Source organism: Lycorma delicatula, chromosome 2 (genome assembly GCF_047948215.1).
Source record: "Lycorma delicatula isolate Av1 chromosome 2, ASM4794821v1, whole genome shotgun sequence".
NCBI lineage: Eukaryota > Metazoa > Arthropoda > Insecta > Hemiptera > Fulgoridae > Lycorma > Lycorma delicatula.
This window is the reverse complement of record NC_134456.1, coordinates 181,886,113-181,909,312: the sequence shown is the minus strand read 5'-3', so window position 1 is coordinate 181,909,312 and position 23,200 is coordinate 181,886,113. Positions and strand designations below refer to the sequence as shown.

The 23,200-nt window shown below is 29.4% G+C and overlaps 1 protein-coding gene across 2 annotated transcripts in view; it reads left to right on the top strand.

Moving 5' to 3' along the window:
* Positions 1 to 23,200, top strand: part of Rgl (Ral guanine nucleotide dissociation stimulator-like) — a 401,623-nt gene that overhangs the window by 62,777 nt on the left and 315,646 nt on the right. Inside the window, exon 1 of one of the 2 annotated variants that reach the window (XM_075356811.1) lies at positions 16,454 to 17,429. The exons of the other annotated variant lie outside the window; for it this stretch is intronic. Coding sequence (XP_075212926.1) covers positions 17,244 to 17,429 — 186 coding nt within the window. The 5' untranslated portion in view covers positions 16,454 to 17,243. Of the gene's footprint in view, positions 1 to 16,453; positions 17,430 to 23,200 lie in introns of those variants that run through there. 2 annotated transcript variants of the gene reach the window in all.

The following is a 23,200-nucleotide window of genomic DNA, read 5'->3' as shown; positions in this document are numbered from 1 at the left end:
AGTTTTGATGAAAAAATATTGAAGCTACCTCAATATTTTCAGGTAGTGACGACTTGAAATATATCGTGTTTTCACATGAGGCGACATTCCATATTAGTGGGTCAGTAAATCGACGCAATTGCAGGATTTAGGAATTAGAGCCACAGCATGAAGTTATCGAACGTCAGGGTGACTCTCAAAGACAGGTTGGATGCGGACTGATGAATGACCGTGTTGTGGACATTTTTATAGAAAGCACAATTAATGGGGTTATTTTCTGTGATATGCTCGAATTTTAAGTCTTTCCATAAATTGACGATATTGAAGAAGAAAAATGATTAATTTTCTATCAGCTAGACGGCGCTCCGCCGCATTGTAGTAACGTATTCGTGCTGCATGAAACAGTCGATTTCAAAACAGGTAGATTGAAAGAGGAAGGCCGAGAGCATGACCACCAAGGAATTCAGATATGACCCCACTAGATTTCCTTTTCTGGGGGCATGTGAAAATAAAATTTATTCGGAGAAAATTCGTGACACCAACCACCTACGGGGAAGGATTGTTGTGACAGTAGTATCCATTACACCCGACGTGCTGGCGAGTACGTGGGAAGAGCAGGATTACCGTCTGGACGTGTACAGAACAACGAATGGAGCACATATCAAGTGTATTTAAACACAAAAAAAAACTTCAGAATTTAGCCTTTCAGAATATATACTCATCTAAGTAATACTTTAAATCTAATGCTGTTTAAATAATTCTTGAAATCGAGGAGTTATTTTATAAACACACTGTACGTTTGTTAAGAGAATTATTGAAAATAGTAGCAAATATTAGTCTGATGGACAGTTAGATTTATATATGAATTTTAATTTATTTTCTATTATTTTTCAGTTGAAGTAGAGCCTTGTACACTCCCTCCTCATGAATTGGCGATTTATTTATTTTTAACTAAATAATATACATTTTTAAGAGATGAATTTTCATGAAGTGTTGCTTTCAAAATGTTATCGTTAGTGGGCGTCTCTTTACAACTCCTACGTTAATTTGCTGTTTAGTCGGATGAAATACGCTGTACGATAGTAATTGATTGTTTGTTTCATGCTGATTATAAATTTAAATACTCTTTCCTCTTGTGTACTATATTTATAGCTTTTGTTTTGGTTAAAATTTCAATAGAAATTTCGTCGTCTTACGTTCATTGGACCTTTTTTCTTGGGCATACAATGAAGTGTTATTATCAGCGCCCGGGTTCATTGTATCAAATTGTATTACTTGTATTTCTCAGTCGATAACTACACTAGTTGTTCATCTTTAAATAGAAACAAAAGTCATTGTTGTAATTTGTATTTTTATAATGATTAAAAAAAAACCCGTCGGATAATACTGTTTCTCGTATTTTTCAGGTCCTCAGCTCCAAAAACACATCTCTGCTAAAGTTAGTATATATGTGTTTGTTTCTGTTTGATTTTATTTTCTCAGATAATGATGACTTTATAATTTATTTGATAGCATGGGCTTATGAGATTAGGTTTTATTTCGTTTTTAACTTTGATAAAATGGGAAGATATTGAATGTAGGAGATGTAGCAAAGGGAGTAGGAATTGATGACATATTTACTTGGGTATGGTCGTGGTACTACCATTAAATTTTTCATTCTTACCCCATGCTTGTAAAATATTTTGCATAAACTTTTTAAACTTTTCATCGTTTCATATTATCGACTCGAATTTTTAAAAAAATTCTCTTAAATGAGATTTTATAATGATGGGAACACATTTTATTCTTTTAATCTGAATTATAATGTTAGGAGATGATTCACGCCTCTATCCTTAAGAGTAGAATTTATGTAAAAAAATTTACTGTAATTTTTTACCGTCCCTGCCTGACGACTGGAAATTAGAAAAAAAGAATTTTCCCTAAATGATGTGTTATTAGGTTAGAAACAGGTTAAAATATTTTCAGGATAAATAAATGAGGGTTACAGGATAATAAATCACCTCCTTTCATACTAAGTGTTTGGTACCTACTTATAACTTTATTTTCCCAACCTATCTGAAATTTTTCGATTTTTTCTAAATGACGATTTTTACACTGTTGGGAAATTTTTTAATTTTTTTTAAAAATATTTTTAAAATATTGTTTTTGAGATATTTTTAGGTTTCATGGTATTCAACTTAAATCTCCCGTTGTTTTTCTGACTATAATTTTTCTTCAATTACACGTTAGGGAACCATCAGTAAAAATTAAATTCTGAATACATGATTCGATAGAAACGTATTTCAAATTTCATTTGTGTAATTTTTGTCTTCTCAAATCATTTTCTAAAATACGTTCATGTAAGTAGTTGACAAAAAAACTCATTCCGCAAATTGTTGGAAGTAAGTCTCGTTTGAAATCTTAAAATGTTTCTATGGTACTTCTTTAAAATTCTGTTCCCATTAATTTTCTGTTTGATATTTTTCGCTAAAATATATCTTTAGTAGAAAATCATTACAGTTTTGCTAATGAGGGGATGATTTAGCGATCGAAATCAGAAATAAAACTTTCTGCAATAACTTTTACAAATTTTTATTTTGTTCGTTAAAGTTTTTTCCTAAAATCTACGCGTGTAGATTAATCTTACTTTAATCTACACGCGAAAGTTTAATCTTTTTATTCTATTTTTTCCAGGATAATTGTTACAAATTGAAACATTGGGCGTTTGCTTCAGCTTTTTATAAAACGCACACATCTTGAAAATAAAACCCATTTCTATCTTAAACCCAAAACTTTAATATTATAGTGTCATAATACAATCGTACATCATACAGATGTACAATATGTACATCATACAGAGAGCGCTCGGTATTGGTTTGTCTGGCATTTCTCCCACCACCACCCCATTCGGTCGTCCTAAAGCATAAGACCGAATGTCCGTACCACAAACGACTACTGTGCCTCAAAACGGTTTAGCGACCAATATCCTAGTTAGCTCATAGAGCTTACCTAACTGCGTGAGCGAAATAAGCGTGGTGCCCTACACCACTCGCTTGCATGTCCCACCCACCGCTCAATTGTCATATATTATTAAAATGGGTTAGGCGCACGAACTAGAGGCGTTCCATCCCGTAAGTCCTGCATAAGTCTCTGCAAAGAACTACCCTTAGTCGTGGCGTGCCATTCTTGTTGCCACGCTTCCATCGCAGGGCTCTAAAGTCTCCTCGCCAGGTGAGAGATGGGCATCTGTTCGAAATTTAGAACCGATGCATTGCGATCACTGTTCCGCTCCGGTACAGGCCCGACTCGAAACCGCATCTCAAATACCTCGGCCTCCTTACTCTTCGCAATTTTAGCGGTCGGTATGAAAAATTACACCTCTCGACTACCTCGAACATTGTGAAACAACACAATTTCTTATTAAATCTGTTTTCTTTACAAAACAGATTGGCCGATTTTGATAAACGAAAAACCATAATAAAATTCAGAATGTGTAACAAATTTCGCTTCCTGGAAAGTTCCAGGAACTGCAGATTAAGTAATCTGCAACAAATAATTGTAGTTAAATTTTACATAATGACTTATTTAGCGTCATAACATATCACTTCCAAAATTATCTAGAAAAAGCGTAAGTCTAAATCTTAAAATATAACCAAAAAAATATTTTGGTTCGTAAAAAAAAAACTATTTAAATGTATTCTTAGAAAAATCATTTACTTTTAAATTGGTCGTACCTTGTTTAAAATGGCAATGCCAAAGTATTCTGCAGTGTTACGGGAAAATATGTCCTATTGTATGGTTTCGATTTTTTTTTTTTAAATAATTACTTTTTTAGAAAAAGTAGTACATATGTACTACTGTTTTTACAAAAAGTAGTACATAATACCGGTGTAAATGATTCATACTTGTCGTCAAAAAACTGTCCTGTCAGGTTAGCTCATGAGTTTTTTCTTCTTGAAAACTCGTTCTGAGTTTTTAAAGGAGTCCGAATTCAATTTCGGACGGTAATATATGCAATACATAGATAAAACTGTAAATTCGCCTCCATTCTATTTTTCTTATTCTTCTATCGCTATCGGAGCTTAACAATGAATTACCTTATTCCATTTGTCTTGTGGCGACCATTAATCTTAATTAAACGTTAAAAACTTAGCATCCATTAAAAATAAATGTTTGAATATTAAAGTTAAATTTCTTAATGGTTAAAATTGTATTATAGGAATAAAATCAAATAATTTAAAGCGTAATTGTATTATGAGCATACCGTTATATTTTGCGGTTAAATATTTTTTTCTTTTTATATTAGTCTCCGGGAATCACCTTTAGGTATTACTTCAGAGGATGATATGAATGAGTTTAAGTGAAGTGAAGTCTTGTACAGTCTCGGTCGACCATTTTTGACATGTGTGGTTAATTGAAACCTAACCATCAAAGAACACCGGTATCCACGATCTAGTATTCAAATCCGTATAAAAATAATTACCTTTACTAGGACTTGAACGTTGGAGCTTTCGACTTCAAAATTAGGTGATTTGCGATGACGCGTTCACCACTGGAGCAACCCGGTGGGTTATTTTGCGGTTAACTAATTCTGATCTACCTAACCTTTCTAGTACCTCGAAGTGATGACTCTCTCTCTCTCTCTCTCTCTCTCTCTCTCTCTCTCTCTCACTCTCTCTCTCTCTCTCTCTCAACCACCCACTCTCTCTCTCTCTACCTCCCTCCCTCAGTCTCTCTATCTGGTCTGGTCTGTCTGTCTGTTCTGTCTGGTCTGTCTGTCTAGTATGTCTGGTCTGGTCTGTCTGTCTGGTATGGTCTGTCTGTCTGGTCTGGTCTGTCTGTCTGTCTGGTCTGGTCTGTCTGTCTGTCTGGTATGTCTGGTCTGGTCTGTCTGTCTGGTCTGGTGTGTCTGTCTGTCTGGTCTGTCTGTCTGTCTGTCTGTCTGTCTGTCTGTCTGTCTATCTATCTATCTATCTATCTATCTATCTCTCTCTTCTGCTTCTCTTAACAATTCAAATTTTTTGAATAATTCGTTACATTTAGTATAAAATAAGTTTTTTTTTAATTTGGAAAAAAAAAAGTTTTTTTTTTGAGAAGTAATCGGAATTTTCTTTTGAGAAGACAATGAAGTGGTTAAACAGAGGGATCAGTGTCACTATCATGGTATATTGGATTAGTGTTAAATTCTACAAAAATTATACTGGTTTTATATATCATATTAACATTTTTTTTGTAACGTTTTTTTGAATTAGAAAATAAATAACTTCATTAAAAATATAAAGATTTGTTACTTTTATTATTTTAAGGAAGAGTCTTATTTTAAGCTTTATGCAAATGCCGATAAAGTTCACAATTATGGTTACCATTTATATATGTATATATTTACAAAATTATATTTTTAGTATAACTGATTGAATTTGTTGGATAGTTACATCCTTCGAAGATAATTGAAAATATTATATTACTTTAATTGGTCAAATATTTAATCCTATGTAAACTGTTGATTTAATCGTTTGTAGCAATTTAGTTTACGGCATAATCCATTAAATTATCGTATGACTAATTGAATTCACTGCGGTATAAATTAACAAATTATATAAAGAAAGATATTTCTTCATTCTAAAAATAAAACAAATCTCAACTTTTTTATCTGCTGTAATTTTATTTTTCCTTAATTTTTGGTACTCCTCAGCTGGCTCTTATTTTATATTGTTTAAACTTAAACCATCCCAAATATTTTATCGTCAAAATTTTGCACTTTTATTTATTCTTTAAATTTTATTATTTATTTAAACCATCGTATTACGCAAAAAAAATTATAAAATGTATTTAATATGATTGTTGGCTGTTGACAGAGACTGTTGTAAATTATAGATAAATCCACGTTTCTCTTTAATTAAAATTTAATAATAAAAAAAAAAGATTAAGGTGTTTGTAAACAAAAACCAGTATGTTTTGAAAATTCCAGTTTTATTTTAAACTTGTCAAAAATTCCTTTTACGTTAATGAATTTTTAAACTTAATTTAATATTGTTAAACGGGACGCATTTATAAAAAAATTATGATAATAAAATGTTTAAACGTTTTGCTTTGAATTATTTTTATCTTAGTTATTATTACACAACAATCCAGTACTTTGTTTTTCTTTTTTGTTGTTACTATAAAACGGATTAAGATAATTTCAATTAATATAATTTATTTGATTATCTTTTTAATTAATTACATTAGAGGCACTTTTAAGCGGCTTAAATTTTACCAAGGCTTGAGGTGGTTTAATGTTACTGGACATTCCATCCGATTACATGTTATATATACGGTCGAGTTTGAGGATTAATACCGCGAAAATTTACAATGTGACTTTGGTAAAGTGTGCAAAGAAAATTTAAACTGTTCAGCTTTTCATTAGCCCTTTACTTTTAATAATTTTTCAAGATATACAGAAACTAGCGTTATTCTGAAAAAAAGTAAATATAAAATAGAGCCTTCTGATTCATAAAAATTTTTAAATTTGATCGAATGTAAGTCGAGAAATCCAAAACCAGGTTGTTTTAAATTTGAAATCATTATTCGTTATTGTATTTTAAATCAGTCTACCAAGTCTCAAATACTATCTTTTATTTTTTTATTTTGTATGCAATTTTTATAAATTACAACAGCTTAGACATACAGGAATTGTGCATACCTTATTAAAACAGAAAAAATAATGTTATGGACAAAAGGTGTTAAAGAATAAGACTAGCCTTATTATTCTTTTAAAGATTATATAGTTAATTTTTGGTTTTGATTACTTATTTTTTCTTTATTATTACTATGATTATTTATTCAATTTTTGTTCCTGTGAAGTTATTGAAAAAGTATAAAATAAACGAGAAAGTGTCTGGAAATAATTTTTACCAGAAGCAGATGAAAACCTTAGCCAAGATTTCTTTTTTATAAAAAAAAATAAAAAGAAGCTTTTTTGTGTGAACATCAAGTCTGATTTATCAGGGTTATAACTGGATGCAAAATAAGCGGTAAAATGACAGAAAACCATTATGTTTTTCCACTTAGAAGGAGCTCCTAGACGTATTTTAAAAATTTTTTATTGCTTTCATTCCTTTTGATGATCAAAATTTCCAACAGTAACTGTTTTATACAAATCTGAAATTTGTTCTTAATTTTGACCTAACAAGCAAAGGTTAACAGGAATATAAAAATGACACTCACTGTTGTGCGATAACTTTGTAACAAAAAACCTCTTAAAGTCTTTAAAGAAAAATTTCAATTTTATGATGTAACAGGATGAATAATTTCCAGAGAGAAGAGAGTTTTGAAATGTTTTAACTTTATTTGGTTATTTCCATATACCACTTAATTCCAGAGATGGTACTTTTAAAACTTTTTAACCTTTTTTCGGTTGATCCTTTATTTTTCTTTAGCAGGAAAAGAATTTTTATTACTCTATATACTTAGGCTAGTGAAGCAAGATCTCTTCAAGGAGCAATTGATCTTTTATGCTATCACCTAGATAACGTAATTTGTCTTGTACTAGAGTTCCTTTACACTACCCACTGATCTTTACTTTTAATCCGTAATTTCCCTTTTTTTTTAATACATTGACGTATTGAATCATTACATCCTACATTTCATCCGGTAGTAGCTACTTTAGGACCTTCTTGGATTTTTGTTTTCTGTTCGTTCGCTGTACTTTAAGCTAAATAGTGGAACAACCTAAAGGATTAATCCAGATCTCACAATACTTCCTGAAATATAATGGGATAATAGGATCAGATTGTTGTTGGGATTCGTTCACATTCATGATCATGTGAATAGCCTAGTACGGTAACTCCTCATCGTATTATGTAAGGCGACAAAGGATTAACACGAACGCTTTAACTATATAGGTTGCTTGTCAACTTTATGAATTACTGTTTCGGCTCGAACGTGAACGTTAAGCACCGCCCAAAATTTGTCTATATTCTACTGATGTAGTGGTCGATTTGGTATTCTCTTGATTGCAGTTTCAGTTGAAGGATTGAAAGATTTAATAACCGTTTACCATTTGAACTTACGTACTATGAGTTAAACGTTTTTACTCTCTCTGTTTATTTACATCCCTTGTACAATTGCCGATTATTTTACAAATGAGGTTATTATGGTCGTGGTTTAAATGTCGGCTAAACTGAGTTTTAGTGACGTAAAGGATAAAATATTAAAAAAAATATATATAAATATAATAATATATAATTTTTAAATATAAAATATTTAATTATTCAAAGAATATCATCATCAATTATAATAACCTCAATAATTATTAATGCTATCATTAACTGCCCCATTAATGAAAGAATTTTAATAATAATGAGAATTTTAATAAAAATAGGTATAATCCCCTTTCACCTATGAGTACCAAGAATTATACAAATAATAAGATGAGATATATGTATAATAATAATAACCATACAAAAAATCATTCCTACAATTATTGCAACTCAAATAACCAGTATAAAACTAATAATAATGTCAATAATCATATCAATAATCATAGCATCAATCTCAGGAATAAAGCAAACATCATTAAAAAAATTAATAGCATATTCTTCAATTACCAATTCACCAGTAATAATCTTTTCATTAATAATTTCAAAACAACAATTCACTCTTGAACAATTCCATCAATAGGAGTTTTGCACGAGGAAGAAGCGGGCGAAGGTAAGTGTTCTAATTGTTTAATAAATTATTATTACTAAGATTTTAGCGGAAAATGATAAACATTTAAATGAAAAGAAAAAAATAATGAGATGAAGATATTTCGTTGAAATATTTTTTTGATATGTACGCTTTTATGCTAGAACGTAAATCAACTGAGTATTTTTTATAATTCGCAATTATTTGAACGTGTAATAAAGAGTTTTTTTTTTATTACTGGTTGTTTCATGGAATTTAATTTAAATGTTTGTTTGTTTTTTTCAATTATGTAAAATTCTTTTATTATTTTACGTAAACTATGAATAAATTGATTTTTTTTTAATGCATTATCTACTATTGTATTCTACATGATATCACCGATATTATAAATGCTGCAGTACAATATATATATATATAAACGATCGGCTATTACAACTATTCGATCAATTTTCAGATGTTATTCACTGGAGGTCATTACCCGCATACTCTCTCTACTCTACGTTAGCTGAATAAAATTTAACTTTTAGTTGTTTGCTATAGGGGTTGTTATATGAACAATTAAATCAATGAAGCTGTTTTATATATATAGTACTACTTTTGCATATATATTGCTTTCGAATTTTAACATTTAAACAAAAATAAATTTTAACATTTTTAAATTTTAGCTATTGTTTAAACATTAATTAAACTATTTTGCTTTATCTTTACTATAAAATGTACTTATAACAATTTCCTTCTTTTTCCTTCTTCCTGATTTGTTCAACATTTAATTTATAGAGATAATCTTAATCTTTTAACAGAACTGTGGAAATTTATGACGAAGGTTAATAATAAATAACATCATTAATTTATTATTTGCGTATATAATAATCTTTTTATTCGAGCCTGTGTTTCGTATGGAAAACGCATTTGATTGGGTCAAATGGGAGAAAATTATGGTGATTCTTTTAGAGAAAAAATAGAATGGAAAGACAGAAGGTTAATATTAAAGAATTATAGATGTAGCAAACAACAGCAGTGAAAGAGTATAATAATAATATGATTTACTGGGTCTAGGGTGATGTGTTAGACAAGGACGCTGCCTGTCCCGACAGTGTTCAACATTTATATTAAAAATATAAGAATTAGAAGAAAAAGAGAAAAATAAATTAGTATAAAAGGACGAAAATAGGGTGCATAAGATTTTCTGATGATATACTGATTCTAGCTGATTGCAGATACTCGCTTAAAAGATCTCGCTTAAAAGAACAGCCCTTGAGAAATGAAATGAAGAAATGAAAGAGTGCGGAATGAAATTAAATATCGATAAAACTAAAGTAATGGAAGTAAATTACAAAGAGGTTATGGTAATTAAAACAAGTGAAGGAAGAATCAGAAAGTAAAACGTTACAGATAATTTGGTACTACGGTGACAGAAACTGGATGAGTACGGCGGAAATAAAAGGAAAGCTAGTGAGCGATGGAAAAGAAAGCTTTCAGTAAAAAGAGGGAATTACTACTTAGTAAAAGTTTAAATGAACTTAGATTTAAGGAAGAAGTTGTTAGCCAAATGCTACGAATGGATTGTCTTGCTTGATGAGGGAGAAGGAGAGGGACTGGGTTGAGGCTTTTGAGATGTAGATATAGAGAAGGATGGAGAAAATAGAATGGACGGATAAAGTGAGAAATGAGGAAGTAATGAATAGGATTAAAGAGTTTACACCACTGTTACCACCACAAAAGAAAAGGAAATTGGTTATGACATGTGGTTAGAGTAAGTGAAATCTTGACAACTGCATCGAAAGGATCAGTAAAAGAAGAAAGAAAGTGAGGAAAAAGAAGGATGAAGTTAAGAAATGAGGTGAAAATTGGAAATTACAAGGGGATGAAGGAGACGGCGCAGGATAGAAATAGTGGGGTAACTGTGGTGTTACCACACCGCTGGCAAATCACCAGGCAAATCCTCAGTTGATAATGATGAATATTTTTATGATATTATACTAACATATTTTTAGAATATGTTTTATGCTTTATTTAGAATTGTTGGTTTATTTTTAGTCCCATTTGATTTTTTTTCTTTTCTAAAATTTTCGCACGTTTTTTTTGGGTTAGATGAAATTTTTTCAGCCGGTTGCTTATTTTGATCTGACTTTCGAGAGTAAATGTGATATCAAAATCTGTAAATTAAAAAAAAATATCAAGATTGATCAGGATTCGAAACCCAAATAGTAAAATTATTGAAGGAACTATTTAAGTATAATAATTAAGACGGATGTAAACATCTACATTTTAAATTAGAGAATTATCAACTTCGCTGCTTTAGCATTCTTTCATCAATCAAACAGTATTCTGCTATTCTTGCCTTCTTCTCACTAGAATTTTTCAGGTTTTTACATTTGTATTACTGCGCATTTATATCTCAATTTTTGCAATATTTACGATACGTATTAGTAACATATATTGCGAAATAACTGCGTCAAGTTTTTTAAGAAACAGTTGATAACTGAAATATTTATTTCTTTTTCCTTTAACTGAAGATTCATCCTTCGTTTTAAGTGTAGCGTCTTATTTTTTCTGATACGGGAGTATTTTCTTTACGATAAATGACAACATAAAAATTGACATAATAGACAGTTCTTTTTTTATTGTTGAAATTTTAGAAAACTTCTAAATTAAAAAAAAAAATATGAGAAAATAATGTGTTATGCTTTCCCCCTGATAAACAAAAAAATTGTTTAAATGACTTATGTTATGCTTAACCTCGATACAGTATTATACTTCATTAACCAAACTACAGCCCGCTGAAAGTATCTTCTTTCGTTAGCCAGACTATAGTTTGTTTGTTTGAGATTCATAATCTTAAAACCGAACGGTACTAAATTAGATTACCTTCACAGATATTTTACTTAAGAGCTCAGTCTTTTCAAACGTTTGAAAGGCAGTTTATTTTACCCTTCAACATACTTTTTGTGAAACTGAAATTCTGTTAGAAAAAAAACAATGATTTAAAACCCATGTAAGTTGACAATATCTTAGAATAGCATTTTCCATTTATTTCAAGTATATTGCATTGTGATCGTATAATTAGATTATGTTTGTTTGTAAAACAACTTCCTTCAGTCTTTATTTATTCTCGACGACAAACGAAGTGGTTTTTGCCTTTTATCATATCCGACCTCGTAAATTTAGGATAGATAGTCGATTTTGATGTTGTTTTCTATACAGAATATAAAATAATGCCATCGCCTTGAATCACTTCGAGGAGCGCTCATCTGTATGACCAAATTTTCAATTTCTTGACGGTTTGAAATTTTATTACTTCTGTTTTACTAAAATCTGTAAAACAAAGATTTTGGCTACGTATTGTATAAATTTAAGACAGTATTATATATATATATATATATATATGTGCATTATTATTAGTTGACATCGATTTTGCTTTTAATTTTAAATAATGTTTAACTTCGGAAATCATGAAAATTAGTGTAGTACATATTGTATTGTGGGGAATTTAAGTCTATAAAATTGAAAAAAAGGGTTTAGTTGCGGAGAATTATTCCGAAGATGGTTGGAATTAATAAAAATCTCTTTATACTTGCATTTAATATTATAAAAGATTAATATAATTTGAAATTTCAGTCTATATAATACAAATCTAAAAAACCATTTCCACCCTTAAACATATAGGGTTTTATACATTTTTCTAATAGTTCAATGTACTACTTGATATCTTTTCTTTTTGCTAAAAATTATTCTACTCTAAATTAAATATTATTATTAGCGAGAAAGCAATTTCTTCAACCGTTCTATCATAAGTTGGGGTAAATTGAAATTAACCATAAAAGTACTAAGTTTTACTTTTTTTAGGAAGTACTCTGATCGCGAAAAATTTCGTTTTCAGATTTCAACGGAAATAACAACTTTGACCATCCCTGTATCCATTTTGACTAGTTTCGGCGTGACGTCTGTACGTACGTACATAACTCAAAAAAGATTAGCTGTAAGATGTTGAAATGTTGGATTTAGAACTGTTGTAACATCTATTTGTGCCCTTTTGATTGCAATCGACTAAACCAAAGTGTCCAAAAAAGCCCGAAATCAAAAAGAAATTTGGATTTCGGACTTTTTCTTAACTGCAGTAATAAGCCCTCATTGAGAGCTTTTCAACGATATATCATACATAAGTGGTACTTATTTTCATCGGTTCCAGAGTTATAGCGAAATGCAACTTTAATTAATGAAATATTTGGATCTTAAAAGGGGAAGGCACATCGGTTGGAATCAGACTTCACCTCTTTTTTTTAATGTAAATATATTGATTTATTAATAATTATTAACTTCTGATTGAAAAAATACGATAAATAATAATTCAATAATAACAATAGAAAAAAAGAAAAAATATCAGAAGTTATTAATGAAATAAAATTTTATGTACTTTCCATTTAAAAAAAAAAATGTTTATATGTAATTTAATAGGCGTAAAAGGAAGTCATGTGGTGTCCACATCAGATTTTTTGTTTATATAGCCCAAAATATCAAATTTGTAACAACATTTTATGATACTTTAGACACAGTTTCTTTTAAAAACAAAAGACAAACTGTGCAATGTCTTGTACTTTATTTTTTTGTATAAAAAATCATTGTGTAATACATTTAAAATTTTTCTTAAAGTTATAAGAAAATAAAATTAGATAAAATAATAATAAAAGGTTTTAAGGATAAAAATATTTTCAACTTTATGCCTTAGAGGGATTAAATGTTTGTTAACTTCTGCATAAATTCTTGGATAATTCAGCTATATTGTTGCCAGCTGTTTATTAAAGATTAATCAAAAATACTGTTAAAAGCAGATATCCTCCATGTATATATATATATAAATCTACAATCTGCACCAGTAGTTCTACATTATTCATCTATAAAAAAAATTATATGTATATATATATATGAACTTGTAATTCAGTTATTTGTAGCCATTGAATATTGTAATCCTATTTACATAAAAATGAATGTTTGTTTGTCTCGTATGCGTTCCATTCATCCGATTGCGATAAAACTTTCGTGATTTGTGCGCACGCCCATGAAGGTTTCTGAATTAGTTTGGACCCGCTAGGTGGCGCGGGGTCATAATATTTCAAAAATCGTATTTGTGGTCCGATTTGGCCCATATTCAGAATATATATTTGTTACGTGAAAAGAAATATTTTTGCAAAAAATGGACCCGAAAGATAGGGCTGGGGGCGAGATATTTCGAAAAAATATATTTTTGTTCTGATTTGGCTCATATTTAGAATATATATTAGTTACATAAAAAGAGTAATATTTTTGCAAAAAATGGACCCGCTAGATGGCGCCGGGATTAAGATATTTCGAAAAATTGTATTTATTGTCTGGTTTGGCTCATATTTAGAATATATATTATTCACGTAAAAAGAAACATTTTTGTCGAAAAAAGGGAAGAGGGAAAGTTGTAAAACGTGGAAGGGGGATGATGGGGAGAGGTTAAATTTTGTGATCTTCCGTAATGTTCAGTTTTTTAATGTTTTTCAAACTTTCATTTGTGTTAATTTAATCTATATATATAGATTAAAATATAAATATAAAATAAAAATAGCACTCAAATTTAGCAATAGCGAAGCATTGCCAGATCAGCTAGCATTGTATAAATGATTAACTGTAATAAATAATGAGTAAAAATTAAGAGCACTTTTTTTATTGTAATAAAAGATGGTGAAAAAATGTAGTCACTGTTACAAATAATACAAGTACGTTGATTTTTCCCTGATTTTAAAGTGTTATACGTAATGTGCTGTATTAATATTTTGGAAGATTTTGAAAATCTTCCAAAAGAATTAAAAAATTTGATTTTATATAATATGTATTTTAATGAGAAAAAAAGTTGTTACCAAATCACTGCTACTATAGTTCAGAAGAGTTCATTCAGACGAAAAGTAATTTACTAGATTAATTTATTTTTTCGTTTTTTTTTACGTTATTATATATTATTATTGTTAATGTATATTGATGATGAGGTATGTTAAAATTATTCTTCATACCTTTTCACAGTTTACTGGGAGTTTATCTGGAAATAGGATTATAAATAAACCAATTTTATTTTACATCTACTATCGACGGTAACTGTAATCCGGTCTAGTACCTATATAGTTTCTTGAAAGAATAAAAAGATTATAAAGCATTTTTTTCGTAGATTATACTCTGAAGTGGTCATCTGGCTCATACATTTATATATTTGTAAAGTTCCTTTATTTATTGTATGTAAACTTCGAGATGTTATGGAGTATGTACTATCTAAGAAAACATCTCTCTTTGAAGAGTGTGAAAATAATAACTATTCGAACACATGCGCTTTGTTTCGCGGTACAGACTATCCTACTTAATATGTAAAAATAAAAAAGTAAATGTTTTCAGATTTAAAAAAAATAATTTAATCTTTATTATGAATCTTTACTTACCTGTGTAATTCTTTTTAAATAAAAATTATATACCTGTAGATCTAATAATGTTATTTATTTTTTTTTAGGTGAGTTACTACTTTGCTTTTGATCATAACAAGTTGTGTAAGTAAACGATTTTACTAAATGAATATATGTATATCTATTAAATATATATATATATATATTTAAATTTGTATATAAAATTAAGTAGAAAAAAAAATTAAGAAAAATGTACTTAAGTAATTAGACTTATTGCTAGTTACTGATAGTTAATTAATTATTTATTGCTATTAAACGGCAAACACATCTGAGACGGAATCTCAGATTTGTTCGAAGGATCCCTTTCCTCAGTTTATACCAGGATGTCCTGGGCTATCAGGTCCTATCATCCTAGACCGTGCACCTAGAAACGTTAATTTACTCTCACCCGTTTGAAAAATTCAGAACGGGGGAAAAGGATCAAGGAGAAGGAGTAGATTGTAAGAAAGGACGATGTTTCCACTAAGGAACCGCTACAGAGCTGAAGGATAGCTCAAGATCTCCAGATTACAGATGTCCGTCTCCGTCACTTTCTGTGTCATTCTCTCTTTCCTCTGTGAGTGCGTACTCACGTGCGCGCAAACTCGCGTACACACAATCTCATTATTTTCATACCCCCTTTTCACTATGAAAAGTAGGTATCATCGATATTCAACTCAGTATCTGAAGAGTGGACATGTAACAGAAAAGAACCAGTTTTTCTGCTTATGACTAGAATTGTAAACAGCGATGACGGGTACTGAAGAAATTCTTTAGCTATTTACAGAGGAAATTGTACCACTAGGTTTATTGTTTTATTCATTGTTTTTTTTTAATGATGAAGTTATGAACCTGTTTACTTAATATTTACCTTTTTATCCAATTCCGTAATTGTTTAAATGGTTAAAATCAGTTTAAAGAAAACTGTTAATATCTATCAGGAGTTATATTGATATTTAAAGGCAGCTGAAATTCAGAGTTCATTATCATATGTACCATAGCATAATTTGGTATACCATTCATAAACGAACTAAATTTAATATTTTTTTTAGTACCCCTCGTATAACAAGAGATTTCATTTTAATATTTTAATAATAAAGCTTAATGATTTGTTACCGTAGGGAACAATGGATATTTCTTAACGTATTTTTATTGACTCCAATTAATAACAATAACAATGAAACTAATGAAAGAAGTATTTAATTCTGGATTAGATAAGATGGTAAAATTGTGTAGTGGGGAGGGTAGAGGAGTTGTCGATATAAATAGTGACGTCACACATGGGGCTTATCACCAATCGAGCGCGCCGCGTTGTGTTGAAGTGTTGAACGTCGCGTCGCATAGATGCTCAGTTTAGCCGCGGTAGCCGGTGTCGTTAGGCGCTTTTTTGTTTGTGGCAGTCGTCATCCCGGAGTACCTCGTCACGCTTATTTTGTATGGTTTTTAAAATAATTCATGTGGTATTTAGTGTTTTAAAAAGTACGTTATGTAACAGTAATTGTCTCTCTGTTTTACCTCAATACGTGGTATTAGAAGTTGATAGTTATTTGATACACTCTAAAAAAATTAGTGCATGTTGTAAATTACACATACAAGAACTGAAAGGGCGTTTTTATCAATAGATTTTGAAGTAAAACTTATCGTTCAGTATTCTGCTTTTATTTAAAATAAAGTAACTTATTTTTTATTTAAAGGGTTCAGTTTTTATGTAATTTAAATATTATATTAATTTTATATTAAGATTCACTTTTTCTGTCGGTTTATTTTACAAATATCTGCATGATAAATAACTTTTTTAAATTACCTCCTTGCGTTGCATCAGTTTACTATTTTTAATTACGAAATATTGTGGTTCTGTATTAATTACTATTAACACGAACTGTATTTATTTATTTAATATTGTAACAAGTGTTTATATTTACCTTACTATATTTTTATTTTAAAATGAATTTATTTGCTGATGTATTAGTTTTAAATAAGATTCCTTGCCGGAAGCGTCAAACATATACCTTTCAAATCATTTCTGAATATTAATTGTCAAAATTTGTGGTTTTAATCATTTATAGCAAATTATTTTTTATAAATTATTATTTTTATAATTTTATAAAATAGAGTTTTTTTTATAATTTTACTAAATAGATTGTCGTTATTATAATCAATAAATAACAAATGTTGTGGTTAAATTATGTTCACCCTACTGGTAACGGAAATGGACCAAATTTAAATTCTACTAATTCTGCAAAAAGTCGTCAACAATCCGGACATCAAGGGGGTGTGTTTCGTGATTTATTATTACAGTGCCCGTGTACTGGACCAGCGCTTCAACCTAACTCATCCTCAGTTTGGTATGTTAAGGTATGTAATAAAAATTATTTTTCATAAAATCTATACACCGATAAATATTATTATTCGTTTTGTTGTTTTTCTGTTTTTTATAGCATATGTTTTATAATATGTTTAATAAATTTGATGGTTTGTTAGTCGTGAAGATATCCACTATGTACTGTAGAATTTGTGGAAAAACAAAAAGCTATAAGAAAAAACTTTGTTCGAAAATTGTTGTTGCGCTAATTCGTTCACTTATATTACTCACATTATCGAATATAATTAATTTAAAAAAAATATTGGTACTTACGTATTAACGCCACCGTAGCTACAGCTTTATTTAAAAACAAAGTGTTCAATCGGATTTCGGTGGAAAATGGGCCGATATAGAGTTTAACATAGATTCAAAACAGTCTCTTTATTAATTTTAATAAATGGTTATGTATATTTATTTATTTTATAAATATAATTTAACCAAACTTAACCTACGCTCGCTTCGCTCGCTAACCTTGACTAATTAACAGGAGTGTTTTGATTATTTAAATAATAAATAATTGCAATAATTACTGAAAAATAATTAAATTAATACTCAAAAAATTACGGTGTTAATTAGTCAAGGTTAGCGAGCGTAGGTTAAAGTTTGGTTAAATTATATTTATAAAATAAATATATATAAATAACCATTTATTAAAATTAATAAAGAGACTTGTTTTGAATGTATGTTAAACTCTATATCGGCCCATTTTCCACCGAAATCCGATTGACTACTTTGTTTTTAAATAAAGCTGTAGCTGCGGTGGCGTTAATACGTAATTACCAAAATATTAATAAATTAATAGTAATGAGAAGTCAGTTATGTTCCAGAATTAGTTATCCTGGATTGGAAGAAGGATCGCGTAGAGGGTTCTTAGGTGTAATTTTAAACCCGGTCAAAAATTAATCATTTATTTCATCCATGTAATTCCTATCCTTCTTTGTCAGTTACTCCTTTATTACCGTAGTTTCTTCATACTTATTATATATACAGTAGAAATAAAATATATGAAACGTACCGATGGTTATATTTATGGTTATATTACTAATATAGAAATTGTCAGGTAAATAAATAATTAGGATGTACGTAAGAATTAGCCACCTTATTAATATTAATTACAATACGTTTAAAAATCATCTGATAGAAATATCCGTATGTGAATAAATTTTACGTGATTAGAAACTAAAACTAGTTTTCATTTTCAAATCAGAAATGTACAATGAGTGTAACTCAAACCGATAAGCTTTCAGCCTGAAATTGAAACAGGTTATAGTAAAATTTAGGACGTAACCCTGTAGAGAGAAGATATATATTGTTATTTGAATTTTCGTATGTTCGATTTTAAGATAGATTAATCTTCACCAAAAAAAAATAATAAAAATAAAACATGCGTAGGCAACGTAAACCGATGAAAAATTTGTAAAAAAAGAGGCATTGTCAAATTATTAAGAAGAATTATACTTTCAGCTTCAGAGAGATAAATTAATTTCAGTGAATTTTTCGATTTAATACCTAATACACGCCAAATTATCTTATAATAGTATTTCTTATAATTTTGTTTCCTTTAATTTTTTTTTGTCATTTAAATCAGATGATTGTTTTATTTGTTACCATTTTTTATTTTATCATTTTCGATAATTCTTCGCTATCGCAGTGCTAATGACGAACTTTTGAGTTTTGATTTTGCAAAAATTATTTATGTAATATATATCTTAGATTCATAATCCCGTGTCCTGCAACGAAATTAAATGATTTGTCGTATCGTTTTTATGACGGCAGGTACTTTTTTTAATATATGTCGGTATGTAACTTATCTATTGTAGCAGTTTATCGTCGAAGCATAAATCCAAATTATTATACACTGAGCACGTTTCATCAATTGAACTATGATGTGAATGCGAAATGTTTCTTTTTTTGCATAGTGACAATGTTCGCGTGTCTCCACGACTGATATATGATTTACAGTTACATGTAACTTTGACTTAACATTTTTTTAGTTAATGTTTGTATAATTTATATAACCTTAAAAGTGTTTGTAAGAAGGGTAATGGATTTATTGTGTCACTCGATGAGTCATTCCTGAATCACAGTGTTTTCGTAATATAAATCAATAACTGCTACAAATCTACTGTATTTCTGTTTAAAGGCTGGAGGGTGCATCACAACATAATGAAATGTTGAATCGGGAGATTCATTTATTATTAAAAAACTTATTTTGCTTATTAATATAACATAAAAACTGAGAAGCTAATTTACTACGCAATAAAAAGCTTAATTATCTGCTATCGGTAGGCTACCGAAGCCGAAAATTACGTAAAATGTTTTCCCTTATCTTTTATTCTACACATTGCTGTAAATACCTAAAAAATGTAATTTCTTCTAACGTTGTACTAACAAAAACAATAAACAGAAAATTGTAATTAGAAAGGTTAAATGTTACAAAATCGTTTTTTTCTAATAGTTTACATCACCTGGGTGAAAAAGGCGGTAGCGTGTTTGCTATACCGAAGATACCGATATTTACGGAATGATTTAGGAGGAAAGAGAAATAATTTGGAACTCATACTAGAATTTCAAATAAGGAAAAAAATCATAAAACGATGGCCGTAAACGCTTTGTTATAGAGTTATGCCTAGCGAAAAGTTTCGCCCGGATTTCAGTTCCCCCGGTGAACGGAGGTCATACTGAAATTTTTAAGACAAGGTGTTATCTTGATGGTTTATGATGTTTTTTGACGTGAAAAATCGAATCAAATTCAAAACATTTTTCTGTTTTTTTGTTGTTTTGTGTTTACAAAACGGAACAAAAAACTGTCTGTTTTTGTAGTACATTTTTTTTGTTTTTCGTAGACTATTACATCAATTTTCTCAAAATTAAATTTTCTAGAAATTTTAATGATAAAATTTACACATTTATTGATCATTAAACAAAGTTATTGTACTTCAAATCTAAAAAAACATGTTTTTCGTTACCGAATTTTTCTGTTTTACTTTCGATGATATCATGAAAACTACTGTAGATATATATAGTTCTGTGACCTGTTTTCATATTGTATTTTCAGGTATAAAAACATAAGAAACCATCATCTTACACATTTATAACGCCTAAAAAATTTTAGTATGACCTCTTTTCACCGAGGGAACTGAAATTTGGGCGAAAGTTTTCGCTAGCTGTAACTCCATAACAAAGCGTTTTTGGATATATGTTTGTGTATAAACGTTTTTCTTTATTTTAAGCTCTAGACTAAGTTCCCAAATTACTTCCGTTTCCTCCTGAATCACTTTGTGTGTATTATAATATATATGTAAGAGGCACTGAAAAGGTTCCCAGAATAAGTTAATTTAAAAACATTTGTATGTTAATAAATTTTAAACTGTATTTCTATCATAATGTTATGTAACCTTAGGCAGCTTCACACTTTTGTTAATATTCATTAAATTTTTTATAAACATTACTGGAACCTGTTAGAAACCTTGTTGGCTCTCCTTTCAGCGTCGATTTCAAATTTTAAAACAATTAAAATTCGGTATTGCGAAGTTAAGTTGTTTGTGGATATACTAGGAACGTTATATTGAGTCACTTTTTACGGACGTGAATTGTGCGTGCAATGTTTTTGAAACACTGAGTGGACAAAAACAGTGCGTTCAGATCGCTGTGAAGAATTGAATTTAATTTCTCACAGTGTTCCAACTTTTGATACTAATTCCTCGACGGATAACCGTACGATCAATTCGAAAAGCTTCAATCATCTGGTTATTTGTCGCTGTAATAGATCGCCTTACGAACATTGATGTCGACTTACCATTCACCGAAACGTTTGTTCCATTGCCCTTTTCACCGAACGCCTTTTCAATCCGACAATGATTTTTGAAGCAAAAGAAACATTCAAAAACCGTCATTGTTCATTGGCTGATATTTTGAACAATGATTATAATACGAACGTTACAAAAACGCATAGATATTAAAGGAATAGAAATTTATTATTATGTAACAATTGTTATTTCAAACAGAAGTTATCGAATCCGGAAATTTTTTGAAGCACTTCGTTTAATGAGTGATTTACATAGATAGTGGCGAATACACGAAGGTGTGTACTGTGTATAGATAACAAAAGCTCTGATTCATCTGCGAATCGGTCCACAGTTTTTTCTTGTTTTTAAATAAATTTTGCATAGATATAGGTGATATGACTCGAATTTAGTTAAATGAATTCCTTAGTTCTCTTTTAAAAAACCTTTTCGGGATGCGATTATTTGTACAAAATAAAGTAATCGTATTTATCTGTTAATAATTCACGTATTAAAAAGAGAAATACGAACTCTTTCGATAAAACTGTATTTATTTAGATTAATAAAACGTTATCAATTTGTTATGAATTTATTTTGTTTGTATTTATTTCAGTGCACTAATATAAACGGCCTCGTTCGGATATGAAACTGGTTGTCTGATGATTGTTAAAACATAATGGAGGTACATTAATTCTGCTGTACACATTTTTATCTGATTAATGCACCCGCCAGTCATTATTTTGTTATTTTATGTTTCACGTATGAGAAAAGAACCTAGTAACTTTTGATTCTTGTACACCGTTCTAGTAATTCGTAGAGGTATTTTTGTAGCCGTTAATTGTTGCATTCTAGATGTCAAACTAGCCCTAAGGTCGATGTTTGTAGGCACTATACACGCTCATATTTACGAAAGGCATTATGTATTAGCCTACATATATATTTTTTGTAAGCTTAAGAATTTTATTGTAGTTAAAATATATATATTATAAATTTAAATATTTCTACAAGCTACTTACTACATATTATATATTTTCATATTGTAGAATAATTATTAAAGTATGCTTTAATTTATTTAATTTTCCACGTAATTTTTTTTAATACAGGCACTTATTGAAGTTAAAATTAATATATATATACACACCGTATAGTTTAAATATATTTTATTTATAATATTCTAGTACAAGTTGAAGTATTGTATTCATTTTCTTTATTTCAGTAAAAATTAATATTTTAGTTAATCTTGTCTAGTAGTGTTTGCTAATCTACTTACGTAGATTTTATATTCTTTATGTTTAGTATAGAATTTGAACATTATTGAAACTAGGAATTTATCCATCATTAATTGAAAATAAAAAATGAAAGTAACGTATCCATTTACGAAATTAAATATAAACAATTCAATTAGTTTATGGTAATACTCAAATATATTAATGTTCATTTTTTTTAAATTTTGAGTTAAGTTCTTTATAAACCTCTCAAATTTTAACCAAGCTTGTGACTGGTTAATCGGTTCTCTTTATTTTTAATTAAAGATGTTTTAAAAGATCAAAACTACCAAGTTCACCCTGTCCTCTTTTACCATATAATAATTTTTATTTGTTGTACAAATTATTAAATCATAAATAAAATAACCAAGTTGATGAAGCATTTATTACTATTCGGTTATTAATCTGATTAAAATTTAGGAATTAAATTTAATTGTTCTCCTCTGATTGGTCTAAGTAATGCTGTCCGGAATCTTAAATACTGTACACGTAGGCAGGTGGTAGTTATGCTAATAGCTTTATATCTGCCGATGAATTGAAGCTTGTTATCATGCTTAACAGTTAATTTATTAAAAATTGAGAGTAGTTTTAGTGTTTCAATCTCAAGGTGGAAGCGCGCAGGTTTGTTTTGACGCACACAAGGTATGAATTGTGGCTCAATTCTATATTATAGAATATAGATATAGATTTTTTTTAAATTGTATTGCAATTATA